Source organism: Carcharodon carcharias, chromosome 17 (assembly GCF_017639515.1).
Source record: "Carcharodon carcharias isolate sCarCar2 chromosome 17, sCarCar2.pri, whole genome shotgun sequence".
NCBI lineage: Eukaryota > Metazoa > Chordata > Chondrichthyes > Lamniformes > Lamnidae > Carcharodon > Carcharodon carcharias.
This window is the reverse complement of record NC_054483.1, coordinates 6,961,885-6,988,949: the sequence shown is the minus strand read 5'-3', so window position 1 is coordinate 6,988,949 and position 27,065 is coordinate 6,961,885. Positions and strand designations below refer to the sequence as shown.

At 44.5% G+C, this 27,065-nt stretch overlaps 1 protein-coding gene across 1 annotated transcript in view; it reads right to left on the bottom strand.

Annotated features, from left to right (window-relative positions):
- Window positions 1-27,065, bottom strand: part of LOC121290145 (cGMP-dependent protein kinase 1-like) — a 79,694-nt gene that overhangs the window by 19,754 nt on the left and 32,875 nt on the right. The window contains exons 3-8 of the mRNA XM_041210371.1: window positions 14,716-14,829; window positions 8,167-8,272; window positions 5,052-5,115; window positions 2,939-3,016; window positions 1,083-1,177; window positions 287-352 (exon numbers count right to left, since the gene is read on the bottom strand). Coding sequence (XP_041066305.1) covers window positions 287-352; window positions 1,083-1,177; window positions 2,939-3,016; window positions 5,052-5,115; window positions 8,167-8,272; window positions 14,716-14,829 — 523 coding nt within the window. The remainder of the gene's footprint in view (window positions 1-286; window positions 353-1,082; window positions 1,178-2,938; window positions 3,017-5,051; window positions 5,116-8,166; window positions 8,273-14,715; window positions 14,830-27,065) is intronic.

Here is a 27,065-nt window from a genome sequence, read left to right as displayed (position 1 = left end):
CTCTTCTGCATCCTCATACTGGCCTGTACTGACTCTCTTCTACATCCTCATACTGACCCACACTGACTCTCTTCTGCATCCTCATACTGACCCACACTGACTCTTTTCTGCATCCTCATACTAACAATTTTTCCTTGAGCATGAGATTAATTAGGAAGTGGCAGATTGTACCACAATGGGAGTGTGCTGGCCCATCAGAATTCTAGGTGTCAGTTAGGTGGGCATCTATGCTCCATTATTTGAAACATGACCTGTGAATGAAATAACACAGATAGAAGCTACTCACTCTCTGTCAATCACCAGGCAAATCACATCCTCTGCTGCAATTACATTGGCCAACCTTATGTCTTCTCTGAGGGTACAAGAGTAGATACATTAGTGAAAACATGAGATCAATTCTTTCGACATCATGAACTCAGAGCAAGACAAGTTTCTGCAGTCTCACTGCTTTCCATCACGGGCTCTCCACTTCCTCCCCGACACATACTAATGCAAATTCCAGCCTTCCCTTATACTCCGCACCAGCACTAACATCTGTTACCTCACTGGAGGACATACACTGAGGTGTGGGGGGGAGCAGGCTGCTGTAAGATAGAGAGAGAGTGAGGGTGCACCCTACATTGCACACCCTTGAACAAGGTGTCACTGAACAGTATCAGGAACAGAAACCTAGAACTGAGTTTCATTTCTGGAACTAGGGCCAGTTCTAACTCCCTCCTGCACCAAGACACATGGTGCTCGCTTTCGAGAATCTTACAACACAGGAGACCATTCAGCCCATCATGCCTGTGTCAGCTCTTTGAAGGAGCTATCCCATTAGTCCCACTTCCCCTACTCTTTTTCCATTCCCTTGCAGTGTTTCTCCTTTTGAAGTATTTATCCACTTGGCCTTTAAAAGTTCACCTACACCTGCTCTCACCACCCCAGCAGAGTGCGTTCCACCTGTCTGGAGATCAGGCCGGCTATGATTGTGCTGCTCATGGCTTTGGCCACACCATTCCAGCACCAATCATTTATTCACTGTTCACAACTGTTGAGTGTTGGAAGAGCTGGGACAAGTAAGAGAATGGAGGATGACATACCCTTGTAGAGCCTTCTCACCAAACCAGTCTCCCCTGGACAGAGTAGTGGGAAGTTCTGTTTCTCCATCTTTCAATTCATCTTGTGTTACATTCACCTTGCGGGCAAAAACAAAGCAGATGTCAGTGGGGAAAGAGCAAATATTACATGAACAGATGGTGAGCAGAGCCCTGTTAAACTGCTTCAACCTAACACCACTGAGAACAGCTAAGCTGCCATGAAAGTTGGCAGCATCACTTAATAATTCTACAGAAACATACCAGTCTGTGTACAAACCCATGTGAACTGATCAATTAGATTCTAGTCTGTAACTCCTCCTGGGTATTTGCTACTCTATATATTAAACCATCTGAACCTCTCGATTAGATTCCAGTCTGTAACTCACTCCTAGTTATCTGTTATTCTGTAAACAAACCACCTGAACCCCTTCATTAGGTCCCAGTCTGTAACTCACTCTTGGGTATCTGTTATTCTGTTCATAAACCCCCCCAAGCCCCTTGATTAGATTCCAGCCTGTAACTCATTCTCAGCTATCTATTATTCTGTATATAAACCACCCAAACGCCCTGATTAGATTCCAGTCTGTAACTCACTCCCAGGTATCTGTTATTCTGTATATAACCCCTCCCGAACCCCTCGATTAGATTCCAGTCTGTGTTTCACTCCTGGGTATTTGTTATTCTATATATAAACTACCCGAACCCTTCAATTAGATTCCAGCCAGTAACTCACTCCCGGGTATCTGTTAATCTACATATAAACCACCTGAACCCCTCGATTAGATTCCAGTCTGTACCTCACTCTGGGCATCAGTTATTCTGTATAAAAATCATCCGGACCCCTTGATTACCAGATATCTGAGTGTTGCCCGCGTGTCAGCTGGTATCTGCTGGGTGTTGCCCGCGTGTCAGCTGGTATCTGCTGGGTGTTGTCCGCGTGTCAGCTGGTATCTGCTGGGTGTTGCCTGCATGTCAGCTGGTATCTGCTGGGTGTTGCCCGTGTGTCAGCTGGTATCTGCTGGGTGTTGCCCGCGTGTCAGCTGGTATCTGTTGGGTGTTGCCCGCGTGTCAGCTGGTATCTGCTGGGTGTTGTTTGGGTGTGAGCTGGTATCTGCTGGGTGTTGTTTGGGTGTGAGCTGGTATCTGCTGGGTGTTGCCCACGTGTAAGCTGTATCTGCTGGGTGTTGTTTGGGTGTGAGCTGGTATCTGCTGGATGTTGCCCAGGTGTGAGCTGGTATCTGCTGGGTGTTGCCCAGGTGTGAGCTGGTATCTGCTGGGTGTTGCCCAGGTGTGAGCTGGTATCTTCTGGGTGTTGTTCGGGTGTGAGCTAGTATCTGCTGGGTGTTGTTCGGGTGTGAGCTAGTATCTGCTGGGTGTTGTTCGGGTATGATCTGGTATCTGCTGGGTGTTGTTTGGGTGTGAGCTGGTATCTGCTGGGTGTTGCCCGGGTGTGAGGTGGTATCTGCTGGGTGTTGCCCGGGTGTGAGCTGGTATCTGCTGGGTGTTGCCCAGGTGTGAGCTGGTATCTGCTGGGTGTTGCCCGGGTGTGAGCTGGTATCTGCTGGTGTTGCCCGGGTGTGAGCTGGTATCTGCTGGGTGTTGCCCAGGTGTGAGCTGGTATCTGCTGGGTGTTGCCCGGGTGTGAGCTGGTATCTGCTGGTGTTGCCCGGGTGTGAGCTGGTATCTGCTGGGTGTTGCCCGGGTGTGAGCTGGTATCTGCTGGTGTTGCCCGGGTGTGAGCTGGTATCTGCTGGTGTTGCCCGGGTGTGAGCTGGTATCTGCTGGGTGTTGCCCGGGTGTCAGCTGGTATCTGCTAGGTGTTGCCCGGGTGTGAGCCTGGCCACTGACAACTCACTCACCTTCCCCTTGCTGATGATAAAGAAAGTGTCTCCACTGGCTCCCTGCCTGATGATGTAGTCACCCTCTTCATAATGAGTCTGCAAAGTAACGTTAGAATATCACAGTGAAACTGGGCTAGCACTTTCCCCTTTCTCAATGGGTCAAAATACTAGCCAGAGTAATACAGAGTGAGTGCTGATGATGGAATTCTGAATAATGGATATGAGAGAGCAGCAGAATGGCTCATTTTTTCAATTTGTGGCATAAACAGGGATTGAGTGTCAAAGATTGAGGGGTGATCTGATCAAGATGTTTAAAGTATCGAAAGAACCTGATAGGGTAGATCCTCGGGTGGGGAAATCAACAGCAAAGGGGCACGTTATTAAATTTATAGTTAGGCTATTCAAGAGGGAAATGAGAAATAGTTTTCCCATAGAAAGGGGACTGGAAATCTGGAGCACTCCCCCAAAAGGATGTGTGACTAATTGAGTTTTCAAGAGTGAGATGGATAGATTTTTAGTTACTGTTGGAGTGATGATGGGGCAAAGATAGGAACCCAATTATCTGGCCATCTGTCTCGCCCAACTGTGCCTTTACCAACTCCCTGCCCCCACTCCCCCCATCAGGAACATGCGACTGGAGAATCTGCTGCTCACAATGAACTGAAAAGCTGCTGGAATTGCAACAGGATTTGCTGTGAATGAGCAGCAGGTCAGGCAGCTTCTGTCCGATAAGAGACAGGTTAATGTTTCAGATGAGACCTGAGTATTGGCCCATCTCTTAACATCCTGCATTTAGTGCAGTAGGAAAAAGTCCGAAACTCTTCACAGAAGTGTTATCAAATAAATTAGACACTGAGCCACATACAGAAATATTAGGACAGGTAACAAAAAGTAGCTATTAAGGAGGTTCTTAAAGGAGGAGGAGAGAGGCACATAGGCTTGGGAGGGAGTTCCAGGGCTGAGGGCTTTTGCAGCTGAAGGCATGGTCGCCAATGGTAGAGTGAAAGGAGTGATGGATGGACAAGAGGCCAGAATTGGAAGCACACAGAGATCTAGGCAGGTTTCAGGGATACAGGAGGTTAGAGAGATAGGGAGGTGGTGACAGAGTTTGTGGGTGGAAATATCACACATGATACCCTTGCAAGTCGCTCACCATTATCCATCTCGTTTCAGCTGAGCCACTTTCATAGATGCCCTTTCTGTGTTAGATTTAAAAATATACTACAGGACAAATTCTTCCAGCAACAGAAAATACCTGGTTGGCTCAGGAATCGGAATGTCAAAAATAGAGATTGTAAAAGGGGAGAGTGTGTGAGAGCGCAAATCTGGCATCAAACTGACCTGAATTTCAATTCAGACTTTCAGAGCAATCACAGTTTGTGACCTTAAATGGACATTCACACATACCATGGCAGCAGAATTAAATGCTGCACATTATGTTGTGTGATACTCTCGCTTTGCACACATACGGTCATGCATAAACAATACCACCCCATGTACCAAGTTGCAATATAAACTAACCTAAAACATTAGAACAACAGAACTTATATCAAGATCACAACAATATCATGTTTAACAGGAGAGCTAGGCTTTCCATGGCTATCTCACTTCAGTGATTTGTCCCCACCACCTCCGCCCCCCCCCCACCACAACTAATTCCCCACATACACAAACAGCCCTCAATTTTGGATTCTGAACCATCTGCAACCACATTATGGAGAAGTACAGCCATCTAGAATGCAATGTACTGCATTAGGTTGCATCCTGGGTATGATGATATCACGGAGACCATCTCTCTCTCTAGTTCTCTATAAATCTGGATTCATCCAGTCTATGTCTGGTAAAAGTAACCAATTTCATTCAGTCGGTGGAGGGCTTATTCTTTCATGGAACACATGCAGAATGTGCAGAAATGGTTACGAATGCTCTTCTACTCAAGGTGCTACTGACATGACGTAATGTCCCGGTTGAGGCTGGGCTGCTCCACGAGGGGTCCGCAGATGGAACAGAAAGACAAAGTTAAGAGACTTCTTGTCTGTGAGCAAGCTACTGGAAAGGGGCAGGTGTTCAATTCCCATCCACAAAAGCAACAGGACACAGGGAAAAAGGGATCTCCGAACTTCATCAGTACCTCCTCCAGCACATCAGCGAGTTTACTCAGAACTTCCTCCTGAAGATTTCGAAAGGAGGGGACGCTGCAGAGAGAAAGAAGATGGGATGTGTGAGACGGGTGTCTGAATGAGCATAACCAGCACTCACCCACAGCTCTCTTATCACAAGCACCTGAGGGACTACTTTAGGAACTGAAAATGGGAAAGACAGGAAATGCTATTAGTAATGTCACAATTAAACCACATTATTAGAAATCACAGGTTTCAAAGCCATGACATTTTTTTTGGATGGAGGTAACTGCTAACACCCAGTAACAGAACCATTTCACCCTTTGATAAATCTCAAGACCATCTGTTAGAACCGCCAAGGAGTTAGCTGTCAGTAACTGGATCTGTCACCCGGTGTCGATCTCCTTCCTCCAACCAGTCCAACTTCAGCCAGAATCTTTGTCACAAAAGCTGTGCGAACAGGAGGGACTGGGTGGTGGGAGTGTAGGGAGAAAACCTGAGAGTCTAAAATGAAAAGTTGCAATTATTTTCTCTCAAATAAATTGGGAAAGGTTTGCAAAGAAAAAGCGTGAGAAATGAACTAATTTGCTTTGTTGGACTAGTTGCTCTGTCCAGCTGGGCCAGGATTATTTATTGAACATGTGGAAACAAAAGACTAGTTCTCCTGACATGAGTTAATCAGCAGCGACTGCTGATTCCATTGCATTGCACTGGGGGTCTTTGGGCCTGAGTAGTAATTAATAGGTCAGAGCCCCTCAAGAGTTGGAACACAGACAGAAAAAAAATGCAGCCTTCAACAACCTGAGGCTTTCTGTGCAGACTCATACACTCTGGAATTCTCTCCCTAAACCCCTCCTGCTCCTTGAAGACACTCCTTCAAGCTCGATGATCAAGCTGTTGGTCATCTGCCTTAGATGATTCAACACTTTTTGTTTGATTACACAGCAGCTTGAGGAAGTTTACTACATTAAAGGCGCTTTAAAAATGCATGTTGTTGTTGGAAGAACAATGATGCTGATCTATATCATTAATTCAGTTAAGCATTAAATGGGTTCTGCATTGAAGAGCTACTATTAGTCTAAGCACGTTTGTCCTCTCAGGAGACTGTGTGCACGAATGGGTCACTCCCTCATCCTTGTGAATGTTGCTGTTATGTGAAGACCATTAAAGGTGAAAATTGTGTCAAAGGCTATTAGCTGGGAGCGTACTCTGATCTGCTGCTTGTGGACTTCAGAATAAGATGCAGGCTGTTAAAGATTGGTGTATTGCAAGCAAGATTGCGTCCTTGGGAGAGCTAGTCTTCTGTGAGAAAGACATAGAATGTGCAGTTCATGTTGTGAAAAAGAGATGTTGAGGAAGTCTGACTGATCTGTAATGGAATTTCTGTCAAATTAGATCCTGCATCTTTGTGACGAACAGTCAAAAGTCTGTTCTCTTTGGTAAAGCTCCTTTCATGTGGGTCTTCTCTGTTCTATCTGTGAATCATTCATTATGTTGACCTTGCTCAAAGTTGGAGAATGTTCGAAGCTGAAGAATGTGAATATTTCATTATGGTGAAGATGCGAAGGGAATCTCCACATTAAAAATTCTTCAAAAAGCAAAGAATCAGAAATGGAAGGATTCAACATGGACAGATATAAATGAAACACTAACTCTTCAAAGGCTGCAAAGTTCGAGGTCTTTGACATTAATGGTAGGTATACGAGTACACATTGCCTGTGTCCCAGAGGATTATCTTGTGTGTGTGTGTCTGTTTGCGTGTGTGTGTCTGTTTGCGTGTGTGTGTACGCGTGTGTGTGTACGCGTGTGTGTGTACGCGTGTGTACGCGTGTGTGTACGCGCATGTGTGTCTGCGTGTACACGCGCGTGTGTCTGTGTGTATACGCGTGTGTCTGCATGTACACGCGTGTCTGCACGTGTGTGTGCATGCATGTGTGTCTGTTTATGGTGTGTGTGTGTGTGTATACGTCTGTCTGTTTGTGTGCGCGCATGACCTTATTCTCCAACTCTTCCCCATCCCTCATGACACTGACCTGGCAAACCTTGGCACTTGTGAACTGTGAGCATTTGACCAGGAATGGTTTATCCAGGGGAGTGAGAGAAGGGGAGTGGCACAGATAAAATGGGAATGGGGTGGGGGGAGAGCAGAATCAGGGAGCCGAGGTGGAGAAGTCAGTTTTCCTTCAGAGTTCAGCAGCTGTTCCAACCATGACCAGATGGGAATGAGGAAAAAAAACGTTAAAATCATTGACAGCAGGCGAGAAGCAGAATAACGGGGGGGCAATGGGGGAGAGAGCTGAGAAGGAGGGGCTGCGGGGAGCGAACAATGGACCAGAAACTTAACAGCTATATAAATACTGTGGCTACTAACACAAGTCAGAGGCTGGGAATTCCGTAGTGAGTAACTCACCTGCTGACTCCCCAAATCCTGTCCACCATCTGCAAGGCACAAGTCAGAAGTGTGATGGAATACTCTCCACTTGCCTGGATGAGTGCAGGTCGACTCAAGGAGCTCAAAATCATCCAAGATAAGGCAGCCGGCTTGATTGGCACGCAGTCTGCCATCTTAAACATTCACTCCCTTCACTACTGACACAGTAGCAGCAGTGTGTATCATCTAAAAGATGAGCTGCAGCAACTCACCAAGGCTCCTTAGACAGCACCTTACAAACCCAAGGGCAGCAGGCACATGGGAACACCACTGCCTTTAAGTTCCTCTCCGTGCGACAGACTATCTGGACTTGGAACAACATCACCGTTCCTCTGCCTTTGCTGGGTCAAAACCCTGGAACTCCCTCCCTAACTGCACTACTGGGTGTACCTGCACCACATGAACAGCTGTGGTTCAAGAAGCCTTCTCAAGGGCAGTTAGGGTTGGGCAACAAATGCTGACCTTGCCAGTGACACCGACAGCCCATGAAAGAATAAGAAAATGACAGCTGGGTGGTGGAGAATGATAGGGGCGGGCGGAGTGACAAGCTGCAGGGGATAGAACAGGGGGCGATTAACAATGAAGCCCTGAGATGACTGGGCCTGGTCTTTCTGCTAGGGCTGCAATCAGGACAAGTGCCCGGAATGTGCTGGGCACGTCTCAGGTTTTGCCGAGGCGAAGTTATACCCACTCACCTTCTGAGAAACTCCATGTGCTCGGCGTGTTTGATCAGCCCTGTCCGCATCATAATGGTTTGGAAACATTGTCGGTCGATGGCCCATAGCTTGATGTTGGTGAGGGCTGCAAATCAAATGCGATAAAAGAATCTCAAAAGGACGTGGAAGCGAATCTGTCATTTCTCCTGCAAACGGCGAGTGAGGGACTGCATTTAAGTCCCATGCCAGTGATTCATACTCACACTCTCTTTGTGTCAATACAAGCATTTGCGTTAAAACACCACCTTTAACATAGCAAAACAATCCCGGGGCACTTCCCCAAAACGTGACATTGAGGACATATTAGGCAGATGGCCAAAAGCTTGAACAAAGGGTTCAACAAAGGGTTTTAAGGAAGGAGAAGAGAGAGTTAGGCCGAAAGGTTTAGAGTGGGAAATACATAGCTCGGGGCCCGGACAGCTTTTAGCACAGGTACCAATGGTTGATCAATTATTAATCAGTAATGCGCAAGATGCCCAGAATTGGTGGAGCACAAGGATCTGAGAGGGCTGTAGGGCTTGAGGAGGTCACACAGATAGGGAGAGATCCCATGGAGGGATTTGAAATTAAGAGTGAGAATTTTAAAACTGAGGCATTTTCAGATCCGGAAGGTAGGTCAGTGGGTGCAGGAGTGATAAGGGTGAGCATGACATGAATTAGGTACGAGTTAGGAATGTGTGACAGTGCTTTGGAAGACCTTAAGTTTATGGAGAGTGGAAAGTGACCAGGAATGCTTTGGAATAATGAAGTCTAGTGGTAACAAAGGAAATGGATAAGGGCTTCAGCAGCAGATGAGCTGGGGCAGGAGCAGAGCTGGGCATCGGTACATTGAGGCTGATTTTTAAAAAAAGTGAGAAAAATGGTAAAAGCAAAGTCTCGTGATTTGGTTGAACGATTGTGCCAGTGGAGGGGGAAAGTCAGATTTACCTAACACAGGCAGATGATCGTCCTGCTCCAAGTCAGAGTACCAGAAATGTAAAGTGGGTACCAAAACCGGAAACAAAAAACAGAAATACCTGGAAAAACTCAGCAGGTCTGGCAGTATCGGTGGAGAAGAACAAAGTTGACGTTTCGAGTCCTCATGACCCTTCAACAGAACTAAGTAAAAATAGGAGAGGGGTGAAATATAAGTTGGTATTTCACCCCTCTCTTATTTTTTACTTAGTTCTGTTGAAGAGTCATATGGACTCGAAACATTAACTTTGTTCTTCTCCACCGATACTGCCAGACCTGCTGAGTTTTTCCAGGTATTTCTGTTTTTGTTTTGGATTGCCAGCATCCGCAGTTTTTTGTTTTTACCAAAAGCAGAAAGCTCGGTCTCTGTTCCTTCTGACATGGGGGCGTGAATTATCAGGTTTTTAATTTATTTTCAACAGTCACGTCGTCCCTCTTGCTCCCCAGAGGGTGCAGCCATGCAAGTGTTGTCGTTATGGTAACACAAGATGCCAATTCTTGTGTTACCTTAAGCCAGAGGCAGTATGAGTCTCTGTGGAAGGGCCTAATCAGATTCCAAGCCAAACTGATTTGTATTCCTGTTGCTGCTCTGGACTTTGGATGCTTTCCCCATAGAATATCAGGAGCTGCAAGCCAGTCACCAGATAAAGAAAGTGAAAAGAATGCAAGAATTTCCAGGATCCTCATCTGCAAATGGCAAATTAAAATGGATTGTGTACAAATTCTACAGCACAGATTCATGACTGAGACGAAGTCATATGAAACCCTGTTCAAGATTCGTTCTCGATGAAGCCTAGTGATAACTCTCCACTTTCAGATAAGGACTGACCCATTATGTACATTCAAAGTTGGATGTTTCTACATAACTAAATCATGCGTCATCAGCAACCAAGTTTTATTTAAGGGAATTGGTTTGACGCAGGATGTTTTCTGTATTCTTTCAGTCTTCGATTAAAGATAAGCAGATTCAATTTTTTATTATGAGTTGATAGTCTGCCAGCTATGATAGGGTTCAGCATATAGGAACAGGAGGAGGCCATTTAGCCCTTTGAGCTTTTTCCACCATTTAATTCGATCATAGCTGATCTGCATTTTAACTCCATTTACCTGTCTTGATCCTCTAAGCCTTAATATCCTGAACTAACAAAAACCTAATTACATAGAGTTTAAAACACAGAAACAGGCCATTCAGTCCAACCAATCTATTCTGATGTTTATGCTCCATATGATCTTCACCCCACCCCTCTACATCTATCCCCTTTTCCCTCACGTGTTTATCTAGTTTCCCTGCCATTGGCCTCAACTACTCCATCTAGTAGTGAGTTCCACATTCAAACCACTGTCTGGATAAAGACACTTCTCCTGAATTCTGTTTGATTTATTGGTGACCATCTTATATTTATGAGCCTTAGCTTCAGTTTCATCCACAAACAGAATCATCTCCCCGATGTCCACACTAACAAGCCCTTACACAATCTTAAAGGTCACACCCTGCAACCTCAAGTCTTTGCTAGCTCTCTGCAAGAGCAATTTAGTTAGTCTCAACCACCCTTAGCCCTGCAGATTTTTTCCCTTTAGGTGCTCAACCAATTCCACTTTGAAAGCCACTGTTGAACCTGCCTGCACCAAACTCCCAGGCAGTGCATTCTAAATCCTAACCACTCACTGCTTTAAAAAAAAAGAATTTCCTCATATCGCCTTTGGCTCTTTTGACAATCACACCTTAAATCGGTGTCCTCTGGTTTTGGATCCTTCCACCAATGGGAACAATCTCTCCTTATCTACTCTCCCCAGGACTCTCATGATTTTGAACACCTCTATCAAATCTCCCCTCAACCCTCTCTAAAGCCTCACATCCTTCCTAAAGCGTGATGCCCAGAACTCTGGACACATTACTCCAATTGTGGCGGAGCCAGTGTTTTATTTAGGCTCACTATAACTTTCCTGCTTTTTACTCCTCGCCCTTATTTATAAAGCTCGGAATCACATATGCCTTTTTAACCATTTTCTCAACCAGCTTCTCCAACCTTCAATGATATGTGCACATATACCTTTCCTCGTGCATCTCCTTTGTAATTGTATCTTTTATTTTGTATTGTCTCTCCTTGTTCTTCCTCCAAAATTGTTACACTTTATATGTCACATGTCCACTGATTCCACCAACTTGTCTATATCTTCTTGAAGTCCATCACCACCCTCCTCATAGTTCACAATACATTCAAATTATGTGTCAAGCTGCAAAATTTTGAAATAATGCACACCCAGGTCTAAATCATTAATATCCTGCTACTTTGCACCACATGTTTTGGCGTGAAGAATTTTATTAAGAATTCCTTCTTTGAGGCTTTCAGGCATTGCACAGTCAAGCAAAGATCTTTCCCAGCAATTGAGCGATTGCAAAGCTGAGCGGGTGACTTCAGCAGTGATCTGTTCGACTGACGAAGGCAGCAGACCAAGTAATAACATCAGCCTGTTTTAGTTGGGCGAGTCCTCAGTTCTCTTCTGCTCAGTAACACATTGAATTATTCTTTTACCACATTCACATCGTCTCCTTCAGGGCCCTTTCCTGCTGACCTATTCTACAACCCAATCACAAGGGACAGTGAGAAACTGCCAAACAAGAGTCAGGAGTGGAATTTGGCTGGAGAACTGTCATCTGAAAACTGCTTGTCATCACTTCTTGCTCCAGCTACTTCATTTCAAATCATTGAAGGTGGCAGGACAGGTTGAGAGAGCAGCTAATAAAACATACATCATCCTGGCTTTATAAATAGGGGCATAGAGCATAAAAGCAAAGAAGTTACGGTAAACCTGTATAAAACACTGGTTCAGCCTCAACTGAAGTCATCGAGTCATAGAGTTGTACAGCACAGAGACAGGCCCTTCAGCCCAACATGCCGGTGCCGGCCATCAAGCACCTATCTACTATAATCCCATTTTCCAGCACTTAGCCCGTAGCCCTGTATGCTCTGGTGTTTCAAGTGCTCATCTAAATACTTCTTAAATGATGTGTTGGTTCCTGCCTCTACCAACTCCCCCCACATTTCAGGAAGGCTGTGAAGGCTTAGAGAGGATGCAATGAAGATTCACGGGAATGGATCCAGGGATGAGGGACTTCAGTTATGTCAATAGATTGAGGAAGCTGGGACTTCTCCTTGGAGAAGAGAAGGCTGAGAGCAGATTTGATAGAGGAATCTGGACAGAGTAGATAGGGAGAAACTGTTCCCATTGGTGGAAGGATCGAGAACCAGAGGGCACAGATTTAAGGTGATTGGTAAAAGCAGCAATGGCAACATAAGGAAAAACATTTTCACACAGTGAGCGGTTAGGATCTGGAATGCATTGCCTGAGCATGTGGCGGACGCAGGTTTAATTGAGGTTTTCAAAAAGGTATGGGATAATTATCTGAAAAGGACAAATCTGCAGCACTACTGGTAAAATGCAGGGGGTGGGATGAAGTAAGTTGCTCTTGCACAAAGATAGCACAGGTATGATGGGCAGAATGTCCTCCTTCTGAGCTATAATTACTCTCTGATCATGTCTCCTTGTACAACTTGCTTGGATCAACTATCTCTCCATCCCATTGCATGCCCATGTCTGCAGGTCCAATGAAATCAGTTCATAAGCACTAAGCCAGTGGTTTGGGTTAAACATTTATCTGAGAGCCCATTGTCCATTTAATGAAGGAATCTCAGCATCTGAACCCTACGTAATGAGGGAGTCTTAGCACCTGGTTCCATCTGGAGTGAGTCTTGACATCTGGTCTCGGTTTAAAATTTGAAGGAGTTGTGTCTGTGTCAGGAACCCATTTTAAATAGGGCTTAACTACCCAAGTGTTGGAGCAGGGGAAGTACTCTCGGTCCTGCAGCTGATACAGAAATGAACCCAACAGCGCTAGACAGGTTATTGATAAAAAAAGCTTTTCATAATGGCAATAAAATATCCTTACGCTAATGAATCCTCTTTGAAGTGAGTCCCAACAGGTGAGATGACATGGTTCTCTTGGCTGAACTCCAGTCCCGAACCCTGTTTGACAGGTTCTTGTTGGGAAGATATTCAGACAAAGGGACCCAGTTGCAAGGTAATCCTCGGCCAATAGACTGGCTGTGCACTGCTGGGAATTCTAGATTTTCCTCTTGGAATTTCCACCTTTGCCAGCCCTTGTTTTATTGGTGAATGTGCAGCAGTTTTGCTCTCCAGTGGCAAGGAAATGTCAGAGAGGTCTTACTGTAAAAGCTGAAAAGGTCAGCAGGCTTTTCAAAGCCTTTGACTGGTGGTGAATACACCACTTGCGGTTTAACCCTGTGCATCTCCAAAGGGGCAATGTCTGGCGGATTAGAAAATGTTAGTGAGGTGAATTGCAAATGTCAGCCTGTTCAATCAGTTGCTATTAAAGACGTTACATGTAATGGAATATAACTTCCAAAAATTTCCCAGCCCAAACATTCAGTGCTTATCAGCATGCTAAAAGAATTGTTCCCATGGAAACCCACGATGTCTATTTATGGTGAAAGCTTTACACAAGTGGAGTCTCAGATAAAGTCACACCAGCTTAGAAAAAACTCAGCATCATTAGGGCCAGGTGCAAGGGGAAAATCCAGCTGCTGGATACGGTGATGGGGAATAATGAGGGGTACATGGGTTATTCAGTGGGAAAAATATCAGACAGTGAAGAGTGTTTCTCACCGTCAGGATCCCCTCTGATGAAACTCTTCCGGTGATGTGTTGTATTTCTCTAAAATGACTTAAAATTGTTTTTTTGTGCTCTGCACAAATGGGTCATCATTCTCAATCTGTCAACAGGAAGGGAAATGTCAACTGTGGGGCTGCACAATCATTTTTCTCATTGCTGTAGTTGGGACGTCACTGCAAAGTAATCCCTGTACACAGTAACCTGGGACTGCTTGATGCCAAGAGTCAGTTTAATTCTTGGGCATTCCCCAAACCTTCATCCTGATTAGCACATGTCATCTCATTACCACAGCTAAAATGTAGCACTCTCAGGCCAAAAACTGAGGAAAGCTGCTGTGAACAACTGTGTTTTAACATTAAACAATTCTATCAAATTACAAACTGGACATCCGAATCTAAGATTGTCATTTAAAATGTTTGATTTAGGATCCTTGGAACATGACTGGACATTTAAATTCTAAAGTAACTAATGAGATTGCTTGTGACTAGAAGCCTTGGTGTGATAAACTAGTCTAGAAAGTCAGTAGTTGATTGGTGGCCTTGTTGTGATGAGTAAGTCCTTGCAGCCTACTCTTAATCTTCAAATGTTAATGTGGTGCTGCTCGCTAATTATTTCAGTCCAAGTTCCTCTATCCATCCTCTGAGCCCAGTCTCCATCTTCTCTATCCATGGTGACCCTGGCATCCCCATCCACTTAACGCTGGTGCCCTATGCACCTTTGCCTTGGGTGCCCTCTGCTTTGTGACCCTGGCTCCTGCAGACACCAACTACTTCATATTCTTCTCATCACTTACAAGTAAGGTCCCTTTGACACCAATCCTCAACAGGATAGTTGCTGAAACCCTCACCAGCCATTTCCCCAACTCCCCAGTTACCACATACCTTTGACCGTTGCTGTCCTGGTACAGTTGTAGAGGATCGCCAGCTCTCCAAACACTTTGCCTGGCGCCATTGTACAGAGCTTCACATTGTCTTTCGTCACCTCCACCTTTCCCTCTGTGGAGGCAAACAGAGGTAGTCACTCACCCAACCAAGACTGACATGCCAGGCAATGTAGGGAAGAGACAGTTCAAGGGAACTAGACTGCTTTCAGTGGCCAAGACAATAACACTGCGGGTTAGAGGTGGGGGTAGGGGGAGAGAAATAGTTATGTTGCAGCAAAGCGGCAACTTGATCTCAGCTTGGAAACTCAGTACAAAATTCAGACACTCAGCTCGTCTCCTCACAGGAACCTACCACCCATTGGGTTTGTCCTTATGTGGACAAACCATAGTAGGTATGAACAGCACCACACACACACATACAGGACCCCTTTTACAAACTCACCCTCCATACTTCAAAAAGCAAAGCACTTTAAGCTACCCTCCTTCCTTCCCCTAGCTCACAAAGCCAAACTCCTAGGCCCCCCCATGCCCTAGCCCTGAACATGCGTTAATCTCTTATTTTCCCTCATGCCCTCTCCCAGCTCACCTTGCCCATGAGACCCACGTCCCGCTCCCTCCACCCAAAACTGCTGACCACCCAAATTCCCTTCCTGGCTCCTTTGTTAGCTGATATTGTTTGCGGTTTTTGCTCAGGATCTGTCCCTCTTTCCTTCAAATCTTTTGTCATCACCTCTCTCCTCAAAATAAAAGACCATTGACCCCCTTCGTCCTTGCAAACTACTGCCCCATCTGCAACCTCCCGTCGTCTCCAAAGTCCCTGAATATGTTTTTGCCACCCAAATCCATCGTCATCCATATTCTGAATTCCTCCAATTAGGTTTCTGCCCTGGCCACAGTACTGAAACGGCTCTCACCAAATTAACAAATTACATCCTATGTGTCTGTGACAAAGGTAAACTATCCCTCCTCATCCTTCTTGACCTGTCTGAAGCCTTTAACTCAGCTGATCACACCATCCTCCTCCAATGCCTCTCCACTGTCTTCCAGCTGGGTGGGGCTGCTCTCACCTGGTTCCATTCTCAGCTAATCGTAGCCAGAGAATCACTTGCAATGGCTTCTCTTCCTGCTCCCTCACTGTTACCTCTGGAATCCTCCAAGGATTTATCCTTAGTCTCCCTTCTATTTCTCATCTACATGCTGCCTCTTAGCAACATCAGTGTCAGTTTTCATATGTATTCTGACAACACCTAGCTCTACCTCACTGTCACCTCTCTCTTGGCTCCTCCACTATTGTTAATTTATCAGACTGATTATCCAACATCCCGTATGGATGAGCAGAAATTTCCTCCAATTAAATATTGGAAGGGTTGAAGCCACTGTCTTCAGTTTCCACTAGCAAACTCTGTTCCCTAGCAACTGGCCTCCATCCCTCTCCCTGGCAACCATCTGCCGCTGAACCAGACTGTCTGAAATCTTGGGGTCATGTTTGACCCTGAGGTGAGGTAATGACCTCATATCCGCACCATCACTATAGCAGCCTACTGCCACCTCTGTGACATTGCCCGATTCTGCCATGTCTCAGCTCACCCAATGCTGAAGCCCTCTTTCGTCCTTTACTTTACCTAGACTTGACTATTCAAACAATCCTGGTTGGACTTCCACTTTCTACCCTCTGCAAACCTGATTTCATCCAAAACTTAGCTGCTCATGCCCTAACTTGCATCGAACCCTGTTCACCCATCACCCCTCCACTCACTGACTTATAATGGACTCCTGGTTAAGCAATGCCTGGATTTTACATTTCTCATCCTTGTTTGTAAATTCCTCCTTATCGCTGTAATCTTCTCCAGCTCCACATCCTCAGAGACGTTTCTGCTCTTCTAATTCCAGCCATTTGGGCAGCTCTGATTTTAATCATTTCACTATTGGTGGCTGTGACTTTTGTTTCCCAATCTCTGAAATACCCTCCCCTGCACCTCTCCACCTCGCTTTGCTCCTTAAAATCAACCTCTTTGACCAAGCTTTTGATCATCTGGTCCAGTATTTCCTTATGTGGCTCGGTGTCATATTTTGCTCCATCCCACCTTGGGATGTTAAAGGCGCTATATAAATAGTTGTTGTAGTGAGTAAAATAGGGGCAGAATCAAGTACGTTCAGTAACATTAAAAACAAAATATGTCTCATCCTTCTGCGGCCACATGCAGCGTGAAGAAGAATGAAACTTTAGCTGTCAGGCGCTTCTCCACAAAGACTGTGTGAGAAGAGAGAGGCCGTCACAAACAGCTGCAACCTGGACTCCCACACCATACATTTGAACTGCAAGAGTCCAGTGCCTGCGTGCTCCCATCCTCGTCACGCTCCGAGACTGTAAAGAGTGCTCCTAAATACAAATCAGCACAGTTCTGAAGGAGGGTCATAAGGACTCGAAACGTTAATTTTGTTTGTCTCTCCACAGATGCTGTCAGGCCCGCTTAGTTTTTCCAACATTTTCTGTTTTTGCTACTATCAGCTTTGAAGACATGGAAGCTACTGACTCAGAGCAACACTGCCATCCCCAAGGTGGCTTAACCAATTGGCGCAGTCTGCAACAAGAGCACGGGTGTCTGCCTGCTCTCCGCTAATCTTGTCTGGGGGATTGCTGGGCTGGGGTGACTCCGAATACTCTTGGCTCTGGACACTGCAGGCCTCACCTCAGGAGCGCGCTTTACCTGCCTTCTTCAGCGGCTATCACTCCCGGCTGCAGTCACAGGGAATCGTTTTAAAAGCTAGAAACAGTGGCAGTCAAAGAGGCTTGGGGGTTTCACGTCAATAGATCAATAAAGTGACATGCACAGATACAGAAAAGGCTAATGGAATGCTTCATATCTAGAGGGTTAGAATAAAAAGCGGGTGAGGGAAGGGGTTGAAGTCAAACTTCAGCTTTACAAAGCCCTGGTTAGATCACACCTGGAGTAATGTGTGCAGATCAGGGAACCACACCTTATAAAGGATATACTGGCCTTGGAAAGAGTATAGATTTACCAGAATGATACCTGGACTCTTGTGTTTAAGTTACGAGGGCAAAGTGAACAATCTAGGCCTGAACAGAACAGAATAGGCTATTCCCTAGAATTTTGAAGGTCAAGGGTGATTTGGTTGAATTTTTCAAGATATTAAGTTGAACAGATGGGGTAGATGAACTATTTCCACTGGTTGGGGAGTGTAGGACCGGGAATGGTCAAAAAATTAGAACCAGGCCTTTCAGGAGTTAAATTGGGAAATACTCCTACACCCAAAGGGTGGTAGAAATTTGGAACTCTCTTCTACAAATGGCAATTGATGCTTGGTAATTTGTTAATTTTAAAACTGAGAATGATGATAACTTTGGCTAACAAAAATCTAAGGGATATGGGCAAAGTTGGGTATATGGAGTTGGATCACAGATCAGCCACAATCTTATTGAATGGCGGAACAGACTTGAGGGGCAAAGTAAATAGTCTCCTCTGGTTTTGATGTTCCTGGAAGAGCTGCACAGGACTGGAATGGCACAAATCCTAGTGAGGATATAGCAGGAAGACCTGCAGGGAACAAAAGTGGAAAGATCAGAGCTGGATAGATGATAGGAACAGGGAATTAAGGAAACATTCAAACAAATTACTCCCCGAGGGGAGACTTGCTGAAGCTAATATTATGATCCACATTTCCACCTCTGCCCAGTTGTCCTGGCCAGATAGCACCTATGCCCTGTAACTCATTAAAGAACCTCAAGGCAAAAATCCGAGCTATTTTTCTCCCATAGGACAGATTCTCCATCACCAAAAGATCAAGCATCTTCTCTGCATTATTCGGAGAGAGTTTTTGTAGCTTATTGTACCCCCAGAATTTTGGCCAATGCTGCAGATCTCCTTTGCTGAACAGCAAAATAATGACGAACAAAATCTAGACACTACTGGACTTCCAGGCGAGGTATCCGTTTTAGAACGAAGTGGTCATCTTCTGTAGCAGAAAAGGCCATTTCTGATTTGCCTCCTTGGGCTTGCCATGGCATACAGTGAGATCGAGATCAGATGATGTCATCTTCATTGCTTGCCAAAATCATTTCTCACGTCTCGTGAGATTCTTTGGCATATGGTAAGCTGGGCATTGCCTCAACTGCAAAACACCTCAGAACTATAAAACCATTTTAAACCTCAGCATGTGGCTGACAATCTCATTGGCCAGCAAGGCTACTTGTTCATCTACAGTGTTACCAGTGTTGCCTTTCTCTTAATAATAGGGCATCCCTTGTCAAATGGCTTAACATCCACCTGCACCTCCTCTTCTGTACCGACCACAATTCTTTTCATTAAATTTAAGTGTAAAGAATCCCACGAGAGGCGGTGCCGAGAACTGAGAAATCTTCACGTGCAAGTCAGAGGAGCGATTCATTTGAAAAACAACCCATGCTTTTAGATTAGGAGCTTAGCGTACTCACCAATAACCTTGCAAAGAACATAAGAAATTGGAGTTGGAGGAGAACATTCGCCTCCCCCCACCCACCAACAAAACCTGCTCTGTCATTCAATAAGATCAGGGTTGATCTTTGACGTCAACTGTATCTGCACTATCCCCATACCCTTCTAATTCCCAAACATTTATCGACCTCGATTTTTAATATACACAGCCACTCTCAAAGATTCACAAATCTCTGAGTAAAGAAATTTCTCCTCATCTCAGTCTTAACAGGCCGACCACTTATTCTGAGTCTGTGACCCCGTGTTCCAGATTCCCCAACGAGTGAGGAAAGCTTGTGAGTTTCCGTGAAATTTTTTTTAAAACTCTCAGGGTTGTGAGGTTTATGGTATGTACATGTTTAGCAGCAGTGTCAGGCTAGACGGTGAATGTGCACTTGTTTAGGCCAAGCATGGCGAGACTGTCTAAGTGTTTACAAGGAGCAGCGAGACACAGAGCTCTTCAGTCTGAGTGACAGGCAAGCAAAGGATTGATGCATCACATTTCATTCAGTTAGTCTGACTGGGTACTGCACATTAAATCCATTCTGACTGGGGAAGGGACAGGCTCTGGTGACAAATGTACTGCCCTGTCCTGTAATCACAGTCTAATTGGATTTAAAATAGGTCACTCTGAATTTCAGCTAATCAGGGAGCAGCCAACAGCCTTTCAGACAGAACCATTACCCTTTTCACATTTCCCTGGCACCTAATCCTATTTCTTGTTATGATTGCTGACGGGTGCCATGTGAATTTGAGAGAGAGAGAGAGAGAGAGAGAGCGCATCAAGACCAACAGACTTGGGAAGAAAACAGAAAACATTCTGTAAATCAACACAAAGTCAGGCAAATCACTCATTTAATTGCGTGTTGAATGGGACAAAGCAACAGAGATGATAGAGGGCCTAATGTCCAGCACTTGGTGATGGCACACGAGTACCAACTAAAGGAAAATAAAATTTTGAAGCTTCAGCCACCATGAGAATATTTAACGTAAAGATTAAAATAAAAGATACCGGTCTCATCAGTAAACGTGTCACCCCAATGTAATGAGGCCTTGTTTAACTGTAGGTCTGTGCCGTTCTTAGCTGGTGAATGTTGGGTGATGGCAGAAGCAGGGCAGGCTGTAAAGCTGGCACCCACAGCTCAGGGCCCCAGTCAGTCAGGCCCTTCAGGAAATTTGAAATGGGAACAAAAAAAGAGACTTTTTAATTTATTCACTCACAGGACGTTGCTGTCGCTAGCAAGGCCTACATTTCCCTAGCCCATCTCTAACTGAGAAGATGGTGGTGACAACTTGCTAGGCCATTTCAGAGAGCAGTTGAACGTCAACCACATTACTGTGGGTCTGCAGCCACAATTAGGCCAGAGTGGATAAGGACAGCAGGTTTCCTTTCCTAATGGGCCTTAGTGCATCAGATGGGGTTTTTAAGACAATCTGCTAAGGACATTGTAAGTACCATCATTCATGCTAGCTTTTTATTTCAGATTTAAATCCCCCAGCTGGGAATGAAGTCCTGAGGTAGAATTTGAACTCAGGTCTCTGATTATTAGCCCAGGCCCCTGGCCCGGTAACATAACCATTCTGCCGCTATTCCCATACTTGGGTGGGCTAATCATTGTGAAAGCTTGGGTGCTGGAAAGACGAATTATCAATTGTAGAGTTAAGTACTTGGAAGGCAGGCCATCAGTGAGAGAGATGAGTTTCAGTAGGATAACTAGCATGTAGCATAAAAGGGTTCGGAATAGCAAGGGTTAATGTGGATTGAAGAACATAGCGCCCACAGTATGAGGGAGAGGGTCACATGATAGTGGGCTGAGTACAGAAGATGTATAGCAGAAGTCATCATTGAGATAGTACCTAGTCAGGACCATACCCTGGAGATGTATACAGTGATATGTTACCAATAAACGCTTATTGTTGAACCACACAAGCTTCCAGAGCTCTGAGTGAAACACCAAACAAACCCTTACGACATGGTGACAACAAATGAACGAACCCAGAACCAAAAAAGCTGGAGTAGGACCCCAGAATCTCAAGGCATGAAAAACTAAAACAGCTGAACTTCTGACCTGCGAGAAATGCATCTAAATCGAAGATGCAGCTGGAAATCGTCTAAAAAAAAATCTCCATTGCTAGATCTGATCGAACGCAGAGTTTTAGACGATTTCCAACATTAAATTTCCAAAGATATATATGAGGAAATGGAAAGCAGGTTATATTAATACCATACATGAAAAGGATGAGCGCATGGAAAAAGTGATGAGGAAGTATGCAGAGGTCGAACTGCAAAGTAAAAGACTGCAGGAAGAAAAGGGAAAGATGAAGAATTCTTGTGTGCTGGAGCAACAAGAAGTAGAAAACCTACAGCTCCAATTTGATAGTCAGAGAAAGGATTCTGTACCACTTTTGCAGCATAGCCAATTGAAAGAGATGGACATGGATGTTGTTAGGCTAAAGAACCAGCTGAATGGAAAACAGGGGGAATTGAAAGGAAAAGCTGTAGAACTTTCCAAGCTGTGAGCAGATAGCGAAGCCATGAGTAGCACAATTACAGAACTGAAACAATTTAAGACTTTGCCAGAGGCAGACCTGGACAGTAAAACCAAAGTGAAAAACAAAGACAAAGCTCTGCTGCAGGCGGAGAATGAAAAAAACAGAAATAAAATTGGAAATCCGATGCTGAAGATCAAGGAAGCAGAAGGAGAAACATAGGATGCCTCAATCTCACTGAGAATCATTGAGTTGTTGAAAAATGACATGGCTGAATTGAAAATCAAGAATGTCAAGAAAAAGTTGAACAGTTGCAAAGAGAAATCAGAAGTTCTCACAAAGGAGTGTGAAGAAATAGCAGAAACAACATTTTAAAATATGATCTTGAAGGATAGCACAGAGGAATTAGGCTCTGCTAAGGAAAAACTCTTCAGTGCAAAGAACCAGCTTTTATGTACGGAAGATGAGTTTGCTAATGAAGAATGAGAACTTGATGAACTTCTAATATACGAACTAGGAGCAGGATCAGGAGTAGGCCACCCGGTCCTTCATGCCTGCTCCACCATTCACTCAGATCGTGGCTGATCTGATTGATACCCTCCTGTCTCATTAATCCCCTCATTAATCAAGAATCTATCCAGCTCTGCCTTAAAAATATTCAAAGGCCCTGCTTCCACTGCCTTTTGAAGAAGAGTTCCAAAGACTCTCAACTATCAGAGAAAAAAATTCTCTTCATCTCTGTCTTAAATAAGCGATCCATTTTTAAACCGTGACCCTTAGTTCTAGATTCTCCCACAAGAGGAAACATCCTCTCCACATCCACTCTGTCAAGGCTCCTCAAGGTCTTAATCATTTTGACCAAGTCACCTCTTACTCTTGTAAACTCCAGTGGATACAAACCTAACCTGACCACCTTTTTTTCATAAGACGATAAGCCCATTCCTGGTATTAGCTCAGTAAACCTTCTCATGCATTTACACCTTTCCTTAAATAAGGAGATCGCTGCTGTACGCTACTCCAGATGTGGTTTCACCAGTGCCCTGTACAACTGAAGCATAACCTCTCTACTTTTGTATTCAATTCCCCTCGCAATAAACAATAATTCTATTAGCTTTCCTAATTTCTTTACTAGCCTTTTGTGATTCATGCACTAGGACACCCAGATCCCACTGAAGTATCAGAAGTTTCTATTAAGTATTGTGAAAAATGCCTGGAACAGGAAAAGGAATTACTGATGAATCAGAACAGTTGGTTGAATGCAGAATTAACAATCAAAACTGATGAATTTCTTGAACCTCGGTCTGAACTGAAGAACATGAAAGATGAGATGCGCTGTACAGAAGAGCAAATCCAGACTAAAAGCAGAAAAGCAAAGTTCTAAGGAACAAACTGAAGCTCTAATGAGTGAATTGAGAGAGTCTGAGGAGCAGTCAGTGCCCATGGGAGAACGATTCTGAAAGGACCTGAATGCCCAGGTGAAGTTGTTAAGCTTGTCTCAGGATTCTGCAGATAGCACTGAAACAAAGACAACTGAACTCACCAGTGTGGCTGCGGAGCTGAACAAAAAAATTCATAAGCTTGAAAAATAATTGGAAAATAAGAGTAAATAAATATTTGGGTGAAATTTTGAAATAAGTGGAAACAAAGGTTCCATTTTTGAAATGTCAACTGGTAAGAAGAACAAAGCGAACACCATGAGAAAAACCCCTCGAGCCCACTCCACGAATGAACGGAGTGAACGTTCCCTCCGGAAGGAATGGCATAAGCCCACGGTTTCTAATCAAGGAAAACGGATGATTGACAAAGAAAAACATAACACTAAAGAGCGCAAGAAGTGAACCGGATATTGAAACCAGAGTATTTGAAACACCAAGTACTGCAATTTCAACTCTGAGCCAACAAAGTCAGTTGCTTCTTTGAGTGAGAAGAGAGCAAGAGAGTTGTAAAGCTTCCAGACCATCTGAATTTGTAAAGTCAGAGACCTGGGGTGGGGTGGTGAGAAGAAGGGGTAGCATGGATAGATCGTATTGTAAACATGTGTGGGTAAAGACTTGGGGGTGTTGTAGTCAAAAGGTTTTTGGCATAGCAAGGGTTAACATGGGGCTGTCGAACAGAACTGTCCACAGTATGGTGTAGAAAGTCACATGATAGTAGACAGAGTACAGTAGTAGTCTAGTACAAGCCTGCATGGAGATTGTACCTCGTCAGGGCTATACCCTGGAAAGATATATAGTTATGTGTTACCAATAAACACAAGGTTCAACCACAGAAGCCTCCAGACCTCTTAGTGAGACATTGAACAAACCCTTACAATAGGACAAGCTTCGACAGGAGATCTAAGTAACTAGGAATGTGGGCTTTGATGGGAGAGCAAGGATACTAGAGGGACAAGCTTCAAAGGGCTTTTTACCATCATTGCGTTTTCTGAGTGTCACTATGAGTCAAACTATTCACATCAAGGAATGAATCAAACTGTTCACATCAAGGATCTCAGTAAAATTAAATGAGGGACAATCAAAAGCGGAACCCTCTGCAGGAAGGAGACCAGAAGACAAGTGTTGGTAAAGCTCCACTGGTCGTGCACAAGCTCTGTAAATGACCAAAGTTAAAGCTTTTGAGTAAAACTTGCATCACTCGTTCATTCTTCGACTACCAAAGATACAGACGGCCCAACCCATAAACACAACCTGCACCAAGACCCCCAGGATCCAGCATTGCATCATACTCTGCTGCAAACATGTTTGGGGCTAAAGCATTCTGCTGTGCTAAAATCTGTTATCTGAACCCCTTAATTTGGTTACAGCATTACTTATAATCGCTTCCCATCCAGGTGGGGGTACACAGGATCTTAATGGATTGGAGTGTTCACAATTCATGCTACAACAGTAGTTGCCGGGGTCTGCATCCACCTCAGTGGATTAGTCGTGACTGAACGTACTTGACTATCACAGTCCCTCTCCAGCGCAGAGAAAAGACTTGCATTTATATAGCACCTCTTAGGATCTCAGGACATTTCAAAGTCATAAAATACTTACAAAATACAGACACTATTGTAATGCAAGAAATGCAGCAGCCAAATTGTGCACAGCAAGCTCCCACAAACAGCAATGAGCTAATGGCCTGATAACCAGTTTCTTAATCTGATGCTGATTAAGGGATAAATACTATAAATAAACATAAATATTTACATTCAATATAAATATTAACCTCCCCTGCTCCTCTTCAGTATTGCGCTGCACCATTAGCAGTGTAGCACTCCCTCAGCTTTGCTTTCGTTGCTCAAGTCCTGGGGTGGGTCCTGAATCCAGACCCATCTGAGCCACAGCTAACACTCTGCTTTGAATCCTCGCTAGACTTTTTAATGCTCCAATCTAGATTGTAATATCTGGGATCCCTGGAAAGGAAGTTCATCTCATTTGTCACCTGTTCCAGTTTGAAGCATATACTGTGTAATTCTTTCTCCTTCAGCCTCAGATTAATGTTCAATAACACTGGCAAATACCAAACGAAAGCGGAAGTCAATTCACGAACGAGCTGAGTGAGGAGAAACTGTTGACTTCGACTCTGCACTCATTTATCTTGTCCCGCTGAGGGAATACTATGCAACACTGCTGAATACACATTGCAAAATAACATTTACACATGCTTACTTTTGTCTTGACAATTCTTCCCCTACACTTCCACTCCTTTCCTGGCTTGCTCTTTCCCTTCACTCTCCCCACTGCTCTCCACCTTCTCCCTGCTCCCCACCTTCCCATTCTTCAGCAAAGCCTTTGACAAGGTCCCACATGGGAGACTTATAAAGAAGGCAAATGCACATGGGGTACAGGGTAATTTGATAAGGTGGATTCAAAATTGGCTTAGTTGTAGGAGACAGAGGGTGATGACAGAAGGATGCTTTGGTGACTGGAAGCCAGTGTCCAGTGGCGTACCACAGGGATCTGTGCTGGGTCCCCTATTATTTGTCATTTATATAAATAACATAGATGACTATGTGGGGGGTAGGATTAGTAAGTTTGCAGATGACACAAAGATTGGCTGGGTGGTTAATAGAGGCTGAGTGCCTTGGACTACAGGAAGATATAGACAGGATGGTCAAATGGGCAAATGGAATTGAACCCTGTATGAAGTGATACACTTTGGAAGGAGTAATTTGACAAGGAAGTATTCAATGAACGGCATGACACTAGGAAGTTCTGAAGAACAAAGGGACCTTGGCGTGTGTATCCATAGATCTCTGAAGGCAGAGAGGCATGTTAGTAGGGTGGTGAAAAAGGCCTTTATCAATTGAGGCATAGATTACAAAAGTAGGGAGGTCATGTTGAAGTTGTATAGAACCTTGGTGAGGCCACAGCTGGAGTACTGTGTGCAGTTCTGGTCGCCACATTATAGGAAGGATGTGATTGCATTGGAGAGGGTGCAGAGGAGATTCACCAGGATGTTGCCTGGGATGAAACATTTAACTTATGAAGAGAGGTTGGTTAGACCTGGGTTGCTTTAGTTGGAGCAGAGAAGACTGAGGGATGATCTGATCGAGGTGTACAAGATTATGAGGGGCATGGACAGGGTGGATAGGGAGCAGCTGTTCCTTTTAGTTGAAGGGTCAGTCACAAGGGGACATAAGTTCAAGGTGAGGGGTAGGAGGTTTAGGGGGGATGTGAGGAAAAACTTTTTTACCCATAGGGTGGTGACGGTCTGGAATGCGCTGCCTGCGAGGGTGGTGGAGGCGGGTTCCCTCACATCCTTTAAAAAGTACCTGGATGAGCACTTGGCACCTCATAACATTCAAGGCTATGGGCCAAGTGCTGGTAAATGGTAGGTAGGTAGGTCAGGTGTTTCTCACGTGTCGGTGCAGACTTGATGGGCCGAAGAACCTCTTCTGCATTGTGTGATTCTGTGATTCCCTCCCCTCCTTTCCTCTCTCAGTAGTAGTCATCATTAGTGCCCAATGAGCTGGATGGGCAGACTTTAAGCCACAGGTTGTGTCCTTTACTACACCGGCTCTAGTGGCCCAAGAGGGTCCTGCCAGGTAGTCTGCAATCTGATCTAAAATGCAAGTCACTGACATGCAACACAGTAGCTGAGGCCCTACAAGAGAACCCACATCTCCACCACTCTCCTAATGTCATATAAGCAAATGGGCTGCCATGTGCATAGCATGGATTGTCATAAGCATGACCAACAATGTAGTTTTAAAAGCAAGATTTACATTACTGCTGCTTTTCTTTGATTAGTATAGATAAGTATTAGTTTCTCAGATGAAGATTATTGTGATGATGTTAGAACATAAATTGGAATACTTCAAATAAAATGTTTACCATTAATGTTTATATTATGGAAATCCCTATACTTCTGTTTCTGGATGAATTAATAATTTATTTATATA